The 13,553-nt window shown below is 42.8% G+C and overlaps 1 protein-coding gene across 1 annotated transcript; it reads left to right on the top strand.

The window, feature by feature from the left end:
- Positions 1-3,318: 3,318 nt before the first annotated feature.
- MS4A3 (membrane spanning 4-domains A3) lies at positions 3,319-9,773 on the top strand. Its single transcript, XM_043480900.1, has 6 exons — positions 3,319-3,471; positions 4,294-4,431; positions 5,101-5,157; positions 5,401-5,557; positions 7,065-7,168; positions 8,815-9,773. Exons 1-6 carry the CDS (start codon positions 3,319-3,321, stop codon positions 8,884-8,886), a joined length of 681 nt encoding a protein of 226 aa, XP_043336835.1. The 3' UTR covers positions 8,887-9,773.
- The last annotated feature ends 3,780 nt before the right edge of the window (positions 9,774-13,553 follow it).

A 13,553-nucleotide genomic window follows, 5' to 3' on the forward strand; every position in this document is an offset into this window, starting at 1 on the left:
GGAAAGCTGGCTGACATTTCTACGCCATTTTTCGGTTGTTTAGTCACTCAGTCATGCCTGACTTTTTGCAACCCCGTGGACTGTAGCCCTCCAGGCTCCTCCATCCATGGGGATTCTCCAGGTGAGAACACTGGGGTGGGTTGCCATTTCCTCCTCCAGGGGATATTCTGCCCGACCCAGGGATAGAACCCACACCTCAAGCCCCCTTCTATGCCATCCTTTTCTATAAAATTGGGTTAACGGTAACCTAGAAGACCCAGGTATTGTGAAAAAGAAAGGAGTGAATCCATGTGAAGCACTGAAAACAGTGTCTGCTACCTAGTTATCATTAAATGCATTTAAACTACAATTGGCATTCATTTTTACATCTATGTGTGTGAACTAATTAACCATTTTAAGCCTGCGTGAACTGAGTGTGATAATGAACACGACCGCCCTCCCCACTACAGACACTGAAGCTGCTCGGCAGCATTTTGAGGGGCCTCCGAAGAGCTCTAGTCCTTTCTGTCTCAACACAGAAAGAATTCAGTGAGTGCAAAGTGACAGATAAGTGATTTATTAGAATAGGGCATGTATGAGGTTTAAAGCAGGTGAGTGACAGGGAGCTGCACCCTGAGAACTTTAATGGGCTACAATTTTACCACCAAGGGACAAATGGGGAGGGGAAAAGAGCCTCTTTCTTCCTCCTTCTTGAGTCGATGTCACACTTCCATCATCGGCTCCCCCTCCAGGCTGGGCCAGGGAGTTTTCTTGTCCCTATGTGGTCAGGCTACGACAGTCATGGCACTGTGGAGAAATTATTTCAGGTCTTGGTATAATGAGCCTCTGTCACTTTGAAACGCCACCGTTCTATAAATTATTGTTTTTTTCTGTGTGCAGAGAGCTTGTCCTCGGGATCCTAACTTACCGAGCTCGCTGGGCAGGATGTGGGTCTCAGGCCACCACTGTTTTACTGTTTGAGGGCACGTCTTAGGCTTCTGTTTCACGCTTTTGTTGCCAAGCAAGCCTGCTTGGTTCTGTGGTTAAGCAAACCTACTTTCTTGAGTAATCATTACCTTACGGGTCTCCCTTATTTTTTCTATTTGCAATCCCCTCGGGGAGTTAAGTATTGAATCACCTACCCCATCAACACTACTCCTATAATCTGATTTTGCCTCTTGTTCAGTCACTGTCATGTCCAACTCTGAGATCCCATGGACTGCAGCATGCCAGGCTTCCCTGTCCTTCACTATCTCCCAGAGTTTGCTCAAATTCATGCCCGCTGAGTCGGTGATGTCTCTTCTTACTATGCAAACAACTGTCCTACCGCCAGTCCTCAAACCTTCCCACCCATCTGCCCATGTTTCTGCTGGTGTTTCTGGTTCTAATAATGTATTAAGCAACATCTCACAGCTGGAAGACAGTTAGGACCAGTGTCCTAATCAACACTTACCCTTCAGGAAAGCACAGTGAAATCCAAGGGGCCACAGACCCAGATGTGGTTTGCACACTCTGCAGGCCACCAACAAAATATTGGCAAAATATTGACTCCTCTAAAGTGTGGTGTAAGGCAAAGTCTTGCATCAAGCCTGAGCTAAAAGAGGCTGCTGTTTTCCGGGAAGGGTACCATAAGCGATCTTTACTGAGTGTCTCCTGCTTGTAATGAGAGAAAATAATTTGACCCAGGTCTGAAGCCTCCAAGGTAAATACTATAGATGCCCTCTCGTTGTGTCCATGTGCTTGTTCTCTGCGTCTGTGTCTCTATTACTGTTTTGCAAAGCGATAGCTAGTGAGAACCTACTTATAGCCCAGGGAACTCAGTGCTCTGTGGTGAAGGAAATCCAAAAAGCGGGGGCATATGTATACAAATAGCTGATTCTCTGTGCTGTGCCTAGAACCTAACACAGCATTGTAAGCAACTATCCTCCAACAAAAGTTAATAAAAAAAGAGATTCCCTCTCCACAGGAAGTCCACTTTTTTTTATTGTCTGTCAAAGTTGCCACCCAGTGGGGTGCTCAGAATGTCTTCAGGGTCTTTTGTTCGGTTGCTAAACATTTAACTGTGAGGATGCCTTCCCCTTAGAGTGTGACTGTTACTGTGATGCCATAGTAAAAAAGTGCTGCACATAATTATGCAGCTATTTCTTTGGGAAAATGTATGCATGGACACACAAACATATAGACACACATGCTTTGTGTGTGTTTGTGATCAGTTGTGTCCACCTCTTTGCGACTCCATGGAATGCAACCCACCAGGTTCCTCTGTCCATGGGAGTTTTCAAGCAAGAATACTGGAGTGGGTTTTCATTTCCTCCTCCAGGGGCATCTTCCTGACCCAGGGATCAAGCCCACGTCTCCCGAACCTCCTGCATCGGCAGGCGGATTCTTTACCACTGTGCCACGTGGGAAGCCACACTGCATATGTTTCAGCAAGTCAAATATTCTATCTAAAGTATATACTTATTTTCCAATGGAGATTTTTTAATGCAATGTTTTTTGAATGAATTTAATGAAATGTTTTAATGCAATGGACTTTTCAATGTTAATATGAAATTAAAATTATGTCCATTTTACAGTTGTGAAAACTGAGATTCCCACTATGGGGTCATACAACTAGTAAGCAGTCAAATTTGGATTTGCACCTGGCTTCCCCATGGTACTTAAACTCTATCCATTGTGCTTTATTCCATATATTGCTACATAAAGCAATGACTTTAAAAGTGTTGAACATTAAAGTGGATATCTCAAGTAGAATCTGAACTCACTTAGGAGCTATTTAAGTTTGAGAAAGTTATGTAAGCTGTCTATGCCTCAGTTTTCTCATTTTTAAAATGGGGATAATAGTGTTGCAACATGAAGCTGTTGACGGGATTAAATACGTTAATAAAGTCACAGAAACTAGAAGAGCTTGGCAGAGAGCGGTGAACATTCAATAAATGCCACCTGTTATTATTCTAGAATGTGACTAATGTTAGCCTCCTCCCATGAGAGATCACTGCTCAGTGAGAGCGTTTCATATGTGGATGTCCTGGACTGAAGAAAGGCAGGACCACATAATATACGCACGCGCATAAAAGAGAGTAAGGACAGTCTGCAGCGCTCCAGAGTGGGGCGCTGCACCCAGGCCTAGTATAACGGTCTGACGATGCCTACTACCTCAACATCAAATGGGATAAACAAGGCGAAACCTCTGCCCCGTTGGTGGAGAGTTGCTTTGATTTCTAGACAAAATGGAACCCTTTGGTTGAACTGAAAACAGAAAGCCGTTATTAGTTAGCAATAAAAGGGAAAACAGAAACACTTTGGGTTTCTTTTCTCTGACAGCCACCAAGACCCCAGATGGCCTCCCAAGAAGTTGATCGGACAGAGCCGGGGGCAGCCTGCGCTGGCGATGCCCCAGGAAGCCAGGGGGGCGCCGCGGGGGAGGACAGCTCTGCCTACCGGCCCCTCGGCAGGTCACAGAACCACCCGGAGGTGCTGCAGGTTCTCGGGGTGAGTCAGCCTCAGGTAACACATTTCTGTAAGGTGGAAGGCGACAACTATCACACGGGGAACCTCGGTTATGTCTCTGTGGGGATTTCTGAGCTACTCATCGCTGGATCGACAATGTGCTTTAAGGGAAGACGGGGGCATCCTTTAAACCTGAGGAGTGGAAACGCAGAGGCATAATCTCACAGTGGGAGACATCCTATCACTGCTGGAGAATGGAGGTCACCGTACTGTGGCTCCAAGGCAGGCGGGGAGGCTAGTTTCACAGTCTGTCGCCTCCTTCACGCTGTGGTTTGCCGGGGGGCTCTGTGAGGATGCACACGGTGGGCTGGGCAGAGAGGGCGATGAAGTGTTGCCATCGGATCAGTGGGCATCGCAGGAACAGAAGCCTTCCAGAACAGACCTCGCCCAGTTAATCTGGCTTCAGTTTTGGACCATTTCAAGCTCTGATATCTCCTTTTTGAGGAAAATTAAAGTGATCTCTTCTCCAGATACCATATGATATCACTTACGTGTGGGATCTAAAACATGACACAAATGAGCTTATTTAAGAGACAGCAGCAGACACAGACAGATTTGTGACTGACAGAGGGGCGGGAGCTGGGGAGGGATGAACTGGGAGCTGGGATGAGCAGATGCAAACTATTATGCTAATACATATGTAGGAGGGGTAAACAGGGTCCTACAGCAGAGCACGGGGTCTGTGTTCAATATCCTGTAGTAAACCATGATGGGAAAGAGGAAATAAAATAAACAAGGCGATCTCTGCCCAGTGTGGGCCAGCACGTGACCATTGACGCTTTCTCTTTTTCCCTCCTTTCGCAGGCTGTCCAGATCCTGAATGCAGCAGTAATTCTGGCTCTGGGTGGCATCACTCATTCCTTAAAAAACTCTTTCCCACCCTCCGGTTACTTCTTTTTCTCGATTGTTTACACAGGTTATTCCATATGGGGGGCTATATTTGTGAGTATTCAAATTCCACTGACTGCATATCATTTCTTAGCTACCACTACTAGAAATGTACTTTGACAGCTTTTCCCTCAGATTTTAGGAGTGGCTTGGTAAATGTGAGATTTTTGAGGCAAAGAATAGATCGGAGTTTTGAGAAAGCCATGAACGTGTAGAGAATTTCATTGATCAAAATTAGATTCATAGAAATAATAGTAGATCAAAATGCTAATTTAAACATTAGGAGATATGTCCATATAGACATAGATGTATAAAAGTTTTTTTGGAACACCTAGTCCAATAAATCAAACACATTATCTGAAGCTTGGGTAAGAATATGAGAATGATATTAAATATACATGCATGTGTAAATAAATATTATTTACATTTAATGTAAACACAAGCATAAAGATAATTATATTACATTGAATGTATTGTTGTATGTAAAACCAGGCATACCCATATAACCTGTAAAAGGCCAGATACAAAACAAAATGAAAGTCTTACACATTTATGCAAAATTTAAACTCATTTAAAATTGTACTTGTATAAATAATGAGCAAAATCAAGTGTAATTTTGTGTTCTAGAATGTGAATTTGAGAAGTTTTGTACAACTGCTGCTAGTTATCTGATAATTAAGACTTCATGTTCCTTTCTCTGCTTCACTTCCTATTTTCACACAGTTTCTTGTTTCGGGAATTTTAGCTGTCTTTGCTGGGAAAAAACCCACAAAAACACTGGTAAGTGGCCGTTCGGCCTCTTTCTCTGTGCTCACAGGGGCAGGAACAAGTCATCCGTTAGCAGTGGGAGAGCAGAGGCTGGGGAACCCGGCCGAGACCCTGAGTCTTGGGGTGGAGCCTCTTGGGTTACCTAGGCTACCATCGGGTGTGTGAACCCCTCTCAGTGGCTGCTTGTGTAGATAACTGTGGCCGCAGGAATCAGCGTGAGCTGCCTGTGTGAAGCAACGACTTCTTCTCTTGCAGCTGGAGAGCAGCTTTGGGATGCACATTGCCAGCGCCACCATGGCTGTAGTCGGGACTGTTTTTTTGTCCATGAATTTATTTGCTAACAAGCCATTACTCAAGGGCTGTCAGTCTTCCGAGCCACCTGACTTGTGCATTTACATGGAAGCCTCTTCAACCGTATGTCTTTTAAAATTATGTATAATTATGAAGAATTTCAACAATCCAAAGTATAGAGGAGCTAACTAATGTATCAGGCACCATGCTGCCTGGATGTGAATCTTGGTTCTGCCGCTTAGTAGCTTTGACTTGAAGGAGCAAATAAGATAACCTCTTTGTGTTTCAATTTTACCGTCACTGAAATGAGGATAGTAATAGATTAAATTATTACATGTATTATATGTAAAGATTATATGAATTAATATTTGATGAGCAATTAACACAATGCATACTGTATTAGATTATTATTACATACTGCTGCTACTGCTGGTGGGCTTTCCAGGTGGTACCTGCGGTAAAGAACCCACCAGTCAATTCAGGAGATGTGAGATGCAGGTTTGACCCCTGGGTCGGGAAGCCCCTGGGGGAGGGCATGGCAACTCACTCCAGCCTTCTTGCCTAGAGAATCCCATGAACAGAGGAGCCTGGCGGGCTACCGTTCATAGGGTTGCAAAGATTCAGACAGGACTGAAACGACTTAGCATGCGTGCACACAGTACTACTGACACTGTTACATTCCCCAGAGAGATTACATTTTTAAAGTTTTATTTCACAGTTTTCCTAATGGAACTAACTTGGGAGATTTACAATTTTCTCTGTGGTCTGGAATTTTCAAACAGTGACTCACTGAAGCTTTGAACGGCTTTACTTTTGAATTTATTTGAATGTGGTATTTTAAAAGGGAAATTTTTTCAATAGCCTTTCCAAAGTATTTTTTTGGTTTGTGTTTACGTGTTCTCCCTCTTCTACAGTCAAGTGAGAAATTAATATTTTCCTCCAAATTTTTACTTTCCCATGATTTGTGAACTGTTTTTCACTGACTTAATCTTCCTGTTTGCTGATAATACTCATGGAAGTCTGAGTCCTAACTTTCTCCATTATATTTTTAATAATCTAAGTTTGTATTTGTATGGGTTTGATTTTGTGGGTATGTGTGGATTTTGGAAGTATTTTCTCTCCAGAGGGATTAGCGTTTGTTTCTTCTAGGTGCCTCAGTGACAGTAGAAGGATCACTAGTCCAGTAATTTTGTGTTTCACTTTTCAACTTACTATTTTAGTTTGTAGGAATACTGTAAATGCCTAAACCTCTAGGAAGTACAATTAAAGAACTGATGAAAGGGTCCCTTTTGTCCCTTTTCCTAAGCTGCCCATACATCTCCTGGGTTTACTACTATTCCAGTTGGTAGATGTTAATGGTAATGTCTGCACTTTTTGCCTCTAGAGCTGTTTCACATGGGTTGATACAGAAGTACGATATGTCTCTCTTTCCAGGAAGAAGGTTTACATGCTTTTAGATGGACCTTGTGTCTCATGTAGAGTGTTGGGTGTGGCAGTGTATTAAATCTGACTTGTGATTCACTTTGGCCTGTTTTATGGAGGGTAGGTGTCATAGTCCGGTTTCCTGCTGGCCTCTCCTTTTCCTCTGAACGTTTCCACTGGATTTAATATGCGGCATCACATCCCCCACGGTCTCGTGTCACTGATGCTGGTCCTGGCCTTGCTGGAACTGTGCATAGCCTGCTCTGTTGCAGTCCTGTGGCTCAAAGCAAATTGCTGTCATTTAAGAAAGGTGGGTTTGTTTAAATGACTTACAGTTCACATGATCTGCACCCTCCCTCTAGGGTTTGAGATTGTCCCTGACTTCTGGAACTGGAGAGAAACTGTCATATGATAATGACTTGTGGGGTTCCTGGAGTTATAGCTCGTACAAATGTTAGACTTGGCATGAAGGTTGGAAAAGAATTCTAACCTAAAAATTTAAGAGGAAGCAGTGTATTTCATCTTTCAGAGCATACATTTTTTTAACTTAATTTTTACTTTTTATATAATGTTTAAAGATGACGTTCATTTTATAGTTATTGCAAAATATTGGCTCTATTCCCTGAGCTGTATAATTCATCCTTGAGCCTCTATTACACCCAAGAGTTTGTACGTCCCACCCCCTCACCTCTATCTAAGCTGTCCTTCCCTCCCCACTGACAACCACTAGTTTGTTCTCTACACCTGTGAGTCTGCTTCTTGGTTTCTTATTTTCACGTGTTTGTTGTATTTCCTAGATTCCACGTATGTGATATCATGCAGCATTATCCGTCTCTGTCTGACTTATCTCACTTAGCATGATGTCCTCCAATTCCATCCATGTGGCTGCAAAATGGCAAAATTTTATTCCTTTCTATGGTTGAGTAGTATTCCAGTGAATATATCTATACCGTACATAAGTATCTGTGGGTGTGAATATAGCCATATGAATATCGCTGCATGTTCTTTCTCCATTCATCTGTTGATGGACACTTACGTAGCTTCCACATCTTGGCAATTGTAAATGATGCTGCTGTCAGCATCAGAGTGCATGTACCTCTTTGAATTAGCATTTTGGGTTTGGGGGCTGTATGCGCAGGACTGGAACTGCTGAGTCATGGTGGGTCTGTTTTTATTTCTTTGAGAAACCTCCATACTGTTTTCCACCAGTTTACCTTCCCAGCAACAGTGTAGGGTGTAGGAGGGTTCCCCTTTCTCCACATCCTCATCCACATTTGTTACTTGCAGACTTTTTGATAATAGTCATTCTGACAGGCGTGAGGTGATATCTCATTGTGGTTATGATTTGCATGTCCCTGATGATTAGTGATGTTGAGTATCTTTCCACGTGCCTCTTGGTCATTTGTATTTCCTGTTTGGAAAAACGTCCACATAGTTCTTCTGCCCATTTCTTAGTGTTGTTTTTTTTTTCTTTTGATGTTGAGTTGTATGAGCTATTTATACATGTTGGATATTAATTCCTTATTGGTCATATCATTTCTAAATAGGAGCATATGTGTTTCACATGGATAGAATTAAATTATTACTTTTTAAACTTGTTACTTTCCAGTTATATTTCCAGGAAAAACCACAAATTCTTTCTGGATTTTAGCTATCTTAATTGTAAAATGAAAATGTTCTTGTCCATTTTTTTTCCTAAAACGTTTTATTTTGCGTTGGCATATAGCCAGTTAACAATGTGATAGTCTCAGGTGAATAGTGAAAGGACTCAGCCAACATATACTATTTTTGTTCATTTCTAATGCTTGCTGTAAGGACTATGTATATAATATTTGAACACAGTGATAATCAGTGAATGAGTATTGTTGGCATTGATCATGATGATAATATGAAGGAATGGAAGGAGAGGGCCGTGTTGCTCCTGTTCCTGGAATTTGATGTTGTTTTACTTTCCAGGCAATTTCCTCCTTTCCTGATCCTGAGGAATCAAGAATGCCTCCTAATGAAAGCAAGGAAATTCAGTCTTAAATCTCCAGTGAGTCGTGCTCCATCCAGGAACTCAAGAGAACACGAGCCTGTGAACCATGTCTCTGCTATCGTGGTGCCCGTCGTGAGAAACTTGGACATTCAACTCAGTCCTTTCTGTCCTGACAATAAACTCCCTCAAAAGTCCTGGGAATGGCAGGACAACTGTGCTTCTCTAGGCATCCTTTCTTTTGTAACTGCTATGATGACCACGCTAAAATTGTTCCCAGAAATCAGTTCTCTTTCTTCTTCCTGCCCGCTTCATTGTCTTCTAAGGTTTAAAAAAGGCACGGAGAATACTTCCTATTTCCTATATTCTATATTCCTATATAGAATATTTCCTATATTCTATAGGAATAGAATTCTTCCTATTCCTATATTTCCTATTTTCTAATTCTTTCTAAACTCCAACTTCCAACCACCCAGTGAGAAGGAAAAATGAGTAAGATGTTTTTCCATTACAGAAAAATGCTTCTTGACTTTAGTTGACACCAACATTGCAAAAACTGTCCCAAAAAATCACCAAAATAACATTAAGATAAATTTTTACTATATTTGAGGTAGAAGGGTCAAGTCTTGAAGTCCTTTTTTTTTTTTTCAATGAGCTGCTGAAATTCACACATGTCTGGATACAAAAATGATGCCTTAGATGGGGGTCTTTGAGAGCAAAATCAATATTTGTCCTTCAAAGGACAGTGAGAATCTGTAATGCAGAGAAGAAAGAATTAAGGCTTTAGAATCTTACAAACCTGAGTGCAAATTCTGATGCTGTGTGAACTTAATCTCTCTCATCTATTTTTTTCTCATCTGTAAAATAGGTATTACAGTACCAACTATCTTATTCATTGTTATGCAGATTAAGTAAAAATAAAGCAGATGTGAAAGTAGAATCACAGCTATTTGATAACGATGCTGGTGGTGGGGGTGGTCTTTTTGTGCTGTGAAGGCTGAGGTGGATGGTGGTCAGATAGGCGTCATTAATGATGGCAGAAACCCTCACACTTCCATTGTGGCTCCTCCCATTCCCTCCAGTGACATCCATGACCATCTTCTCAGGTAGCAATTTGGTGTTCTTTTTGATATCTCTGGCTCCAGATTTGTATATCTACTGCTGACGGACTTATATTTCTGCTTTATAAATTAATTTTCCTCCCTTGAGAGGGAACTGAGCCATCCACAGTGTCCATGAAGTCACACCTATAAGGTTCTTTTAGCTCCCTGTTTGCCATATGTGCAAAGATTTTTCTGTAGTCTTCTCTACTAACAAATCTTGCCTCTCCAGATAATACATATATGTAAAATATACATAATTTGTGAAGAAATGCATACATACACATTAAATATAATTTGTTTCTTTTTTCAATCCATTGAACAATTATCCGGAAAGTGCCTACTATGTGTCATGTGCTCTACATACAATAGCCAGTGAGCCACAGTCTCTGTTCTCTAGTTGCTCTTTGTGGGAGATACAGACCCACAGGAACATACCATTATAACGTGGAGCCCTAAGTGCTGTGATAGGAAGAGCGTAGGAATCTTTGGAAGCTCATAGAAAGAGTTTCTAATCCAGGTTAAAGAGATGAAAATGACAATTTTGGGGAGTAGACATTTCTCCTAAACTGAGATTTTTTTTTTTCAGAAACATTAAAAATTTTATTTACTTATTTGGCTGTGCTGGGTATTCGTTTCAACATGTGAAATCTTTAGTTGTGGCATAGGAAGTTTTGGCTCATGGGATCTACTTCCCTGACAAGGGATCAAACCCAGGTCCCCTGAATTGGGAGGGTGGAGTCTTGGCCACTGGACCTCCAGGGAGGTCCCCTAAACTGAGATCCTAAAGACGACTGGGAGTTCGCATGATGAAGGGAAAAAGAAAGAAGCTGGACATATGCAAAAGCCTCTAAGCAGGAGAGAATTGGGGATATTCGGGCAAGAAACCAGAGGCTTTAGTGTGTCTGACTTTGATGCGTGAGGGGCAGATGGCAAGAGCTCAGTTTGGAGAGAGAAGTGTGTGCCTTTCAGGAGACGAGACAGACAGCAAGCAAGGTACCGTGCATGCCCCTGCACACAGCACCATCTGAGGGAAGGCCAGCCCCCCACGCACCTCTCCAGGCGGACCCGTGGGCGCACTGCTGCCTTCACCCCGGGGAAGGAATGAGCTTGCCCCTTCCTCAGGGCGAGTGCAGGCAGGGGCCTTTGTTCTCTCCCCCCTCTGCGGCAGCGGGCCCCAGGAAAGCCTTCCTGAATGAGAAACAGAGCAGCTGAAACCGATGCGTTGCTGTTGAACTGGCTCGCGTGGCCTTGAGAGTGCTGCCTTTCCACTTGCAGTGAGATGAACACAACTTTGTTGGCTTGGAGCAGGCTGTGGTGAAACTGTTCACATCCTGTGTGTGTGTGCTTGGTCACTCACCTGTGTCCACCTCCTGGCGAGCCAGTGGACCGCAGCCCGCCAGGCTCCTCTGTCCGTGGCTTCTCCAGCCAAGAACACTGGAGTGGGTGTCACTCCCTCCTCCAGGGGGTCTTCCTGACCCAGGGGTTGAAGATCCTGCACTGCAGGTGGGTTCCTTCCTGCCCAGGGCCAAGTTCCACCCACCAACCCTAGAAAGCCAGTTGCTACATACTTACCAACACAACAATGAACAAAGACGGACAGGTCATGTGCTTACTTGGAATTTAGGAATATCATTGCAGTTGCAATGCAGAGTGATTTGGAATGAGTAAAGAGAAGAAGGTTGGTGAGGAGTCTGATACAGTGAACCGAACCATTGGTGAATAGACCAGTGGAAGGAAAGGTATTTACAGTAACATTCGTATTATCATTTTTCATTAATTCTACTTTTCCTATTATAAAGTTCTAAAATATTTTACAACTTTGATTTAAAAATCATAGACCGATTTGGTGGGACTTGAAATATTACTGTTATTAATATATTAAATGGTATCATTTATATTTTGCTCTTCAGGTCTTATTTTATTCTTTTTGATTATATAATGTTTTCCTTTATCTTGTTCATCTTTACATCTTGCTCTTACTGATGTCTACAAATGAAAGCAATTTCATTTCTTTCTTAAAGGTCAGTATAGGCCCTGCCTGGTGGCTCAGTGGTAAAGAATCCACCTGCCAGTGTAGGAGACGCTGTTTGGTCCCTGGTCCGGGACGACCCCACATGCCACAGAGCAACTAAGCCCACGTTTCACAACTACTGAGCCTGTGAGCCACAAACAGTGGGGCCACAAGCCACAACTACTGAAGCGCAAGTGCCCACGCTCTGCAACAAGAGACGCCTCTGCAATGACTGATCCACGCCGCAGCTGGAGAATAGTCCTCTCACCGCAGCTGGAGAAACACACTTGCAGTAACAAAGACCCAGCGGAGCCAAAAATAAATAAAAATATAAATTATAAAAAAGATCAATATCTGCACTCACACTTTTTTCTCTCATTGAATTGGCGTGGATAACTTCTGTGACATTGAAAAGAGGAAGAAATTTGCTCTTTGACCTCTATCCTTGTTTGCTCTTGAGCATATGTGCACGTGCGTGTGTGTGTGTCTGTGTGTGTGTGTGTGTGTGTGTCTGTGTGTGTGTGTGTGTGTCTGTGTGTGTCTGTGTCTGTGTGTGTGTGTGTCTGTGTGTGTGTGTGTGTCTGTGTGTGTGTGTGTGTGTCTGTGTGTCTGTGTGTGTCTGTGTGTGTGCGTGTCTGTGTGTGTCTGTGTCTGTGTGTGTGTGTCTGTGTGTGTCTGTGTGTGTGTGTCTGTGTGTGTGTGTGTCTGTGTGTGTGTGTGCATGTCTGTGTGTGTGCATGTCTGTGTGTGTGTCTGTGTCTGTGTGTGTGCGTGTCTGTGTGTGTGTCTGTGTCTGTGTCTGTGTGTCTGTGTGTGTGTGTGTGTGTGTGTGTGTCTGTGTGTCTGTGTGTGTGTGTCAGAGAGAGAGAGAGAGACTGGGATGCCTTTGGGAGTGTCAGAAAACACCCTGAAGCGATGGCAATTCTCAATCCGCAGTAGGTAAGTTCGTGCATATTTAAGTGACCTGAGCATTCAGTTTGAGAAAACCATTGTCCAGATGGGATCTGAAAGCAAATTTCTTTGGAGTTTGGGAAAATAAACCGAGTGTATATCAGAGAGAAGAAATTTTGCTTTGTCAAGGAGGAAGCCGGATGATGAGTGAGTGAAGAGAGTGGACAGACGTGCCTCCAGAAGGAGGAAACACATGCGGTGGGAGGAATGTTAGCACTGTTATCTCCTCCTTCAGGCGGAGGCATGGTTAAAACTCATCTTGATAATTTTGCCCCCACCAAAAAAAGGCACTTTGGTATATGTTTCAATGTTTAGTGTTGTGAAAGATCGAGGAGTGTGTTTACACAAAGACCCAAAGTGAGGGCACAGAAGATGATAAGCGTCTCAACAGTGGGAAGGAGCTGGTGAAAACTGGGGTATGAAACCAGTTGAAACTCACAAGATGCATCTCAGTTACTGGTTTGCATTTTGCAAGTTTCTGTTGAAAATTCTCACAAAATAGCCTTGTGTCCAAACACCAAAGATCATCCTCAATCTCTTTCCTCTCTAAGTCTCAAGTTTAGTTTCTGATTATTCTCTGGAAACATAATGAAGTATTACATACTGCTCCCAGAAAGCACCATAAGGAGACATTTATTTAAGGTCTTTTCTAGCA

This window comes from Cervus canadensis, chromosome 11 (genome assembly GCF_019320065.1).
Source record: "Cervus canadensis isolate Bull #8, Minnesota chromosome 11, ASM1932006v1, whole genome shotgun sequence".
NCBI lineage: Eukaryota > Metazoa > Chordata > Mammalia > Artiodactyla > Cervidae > Cervus > Cervus canadensis.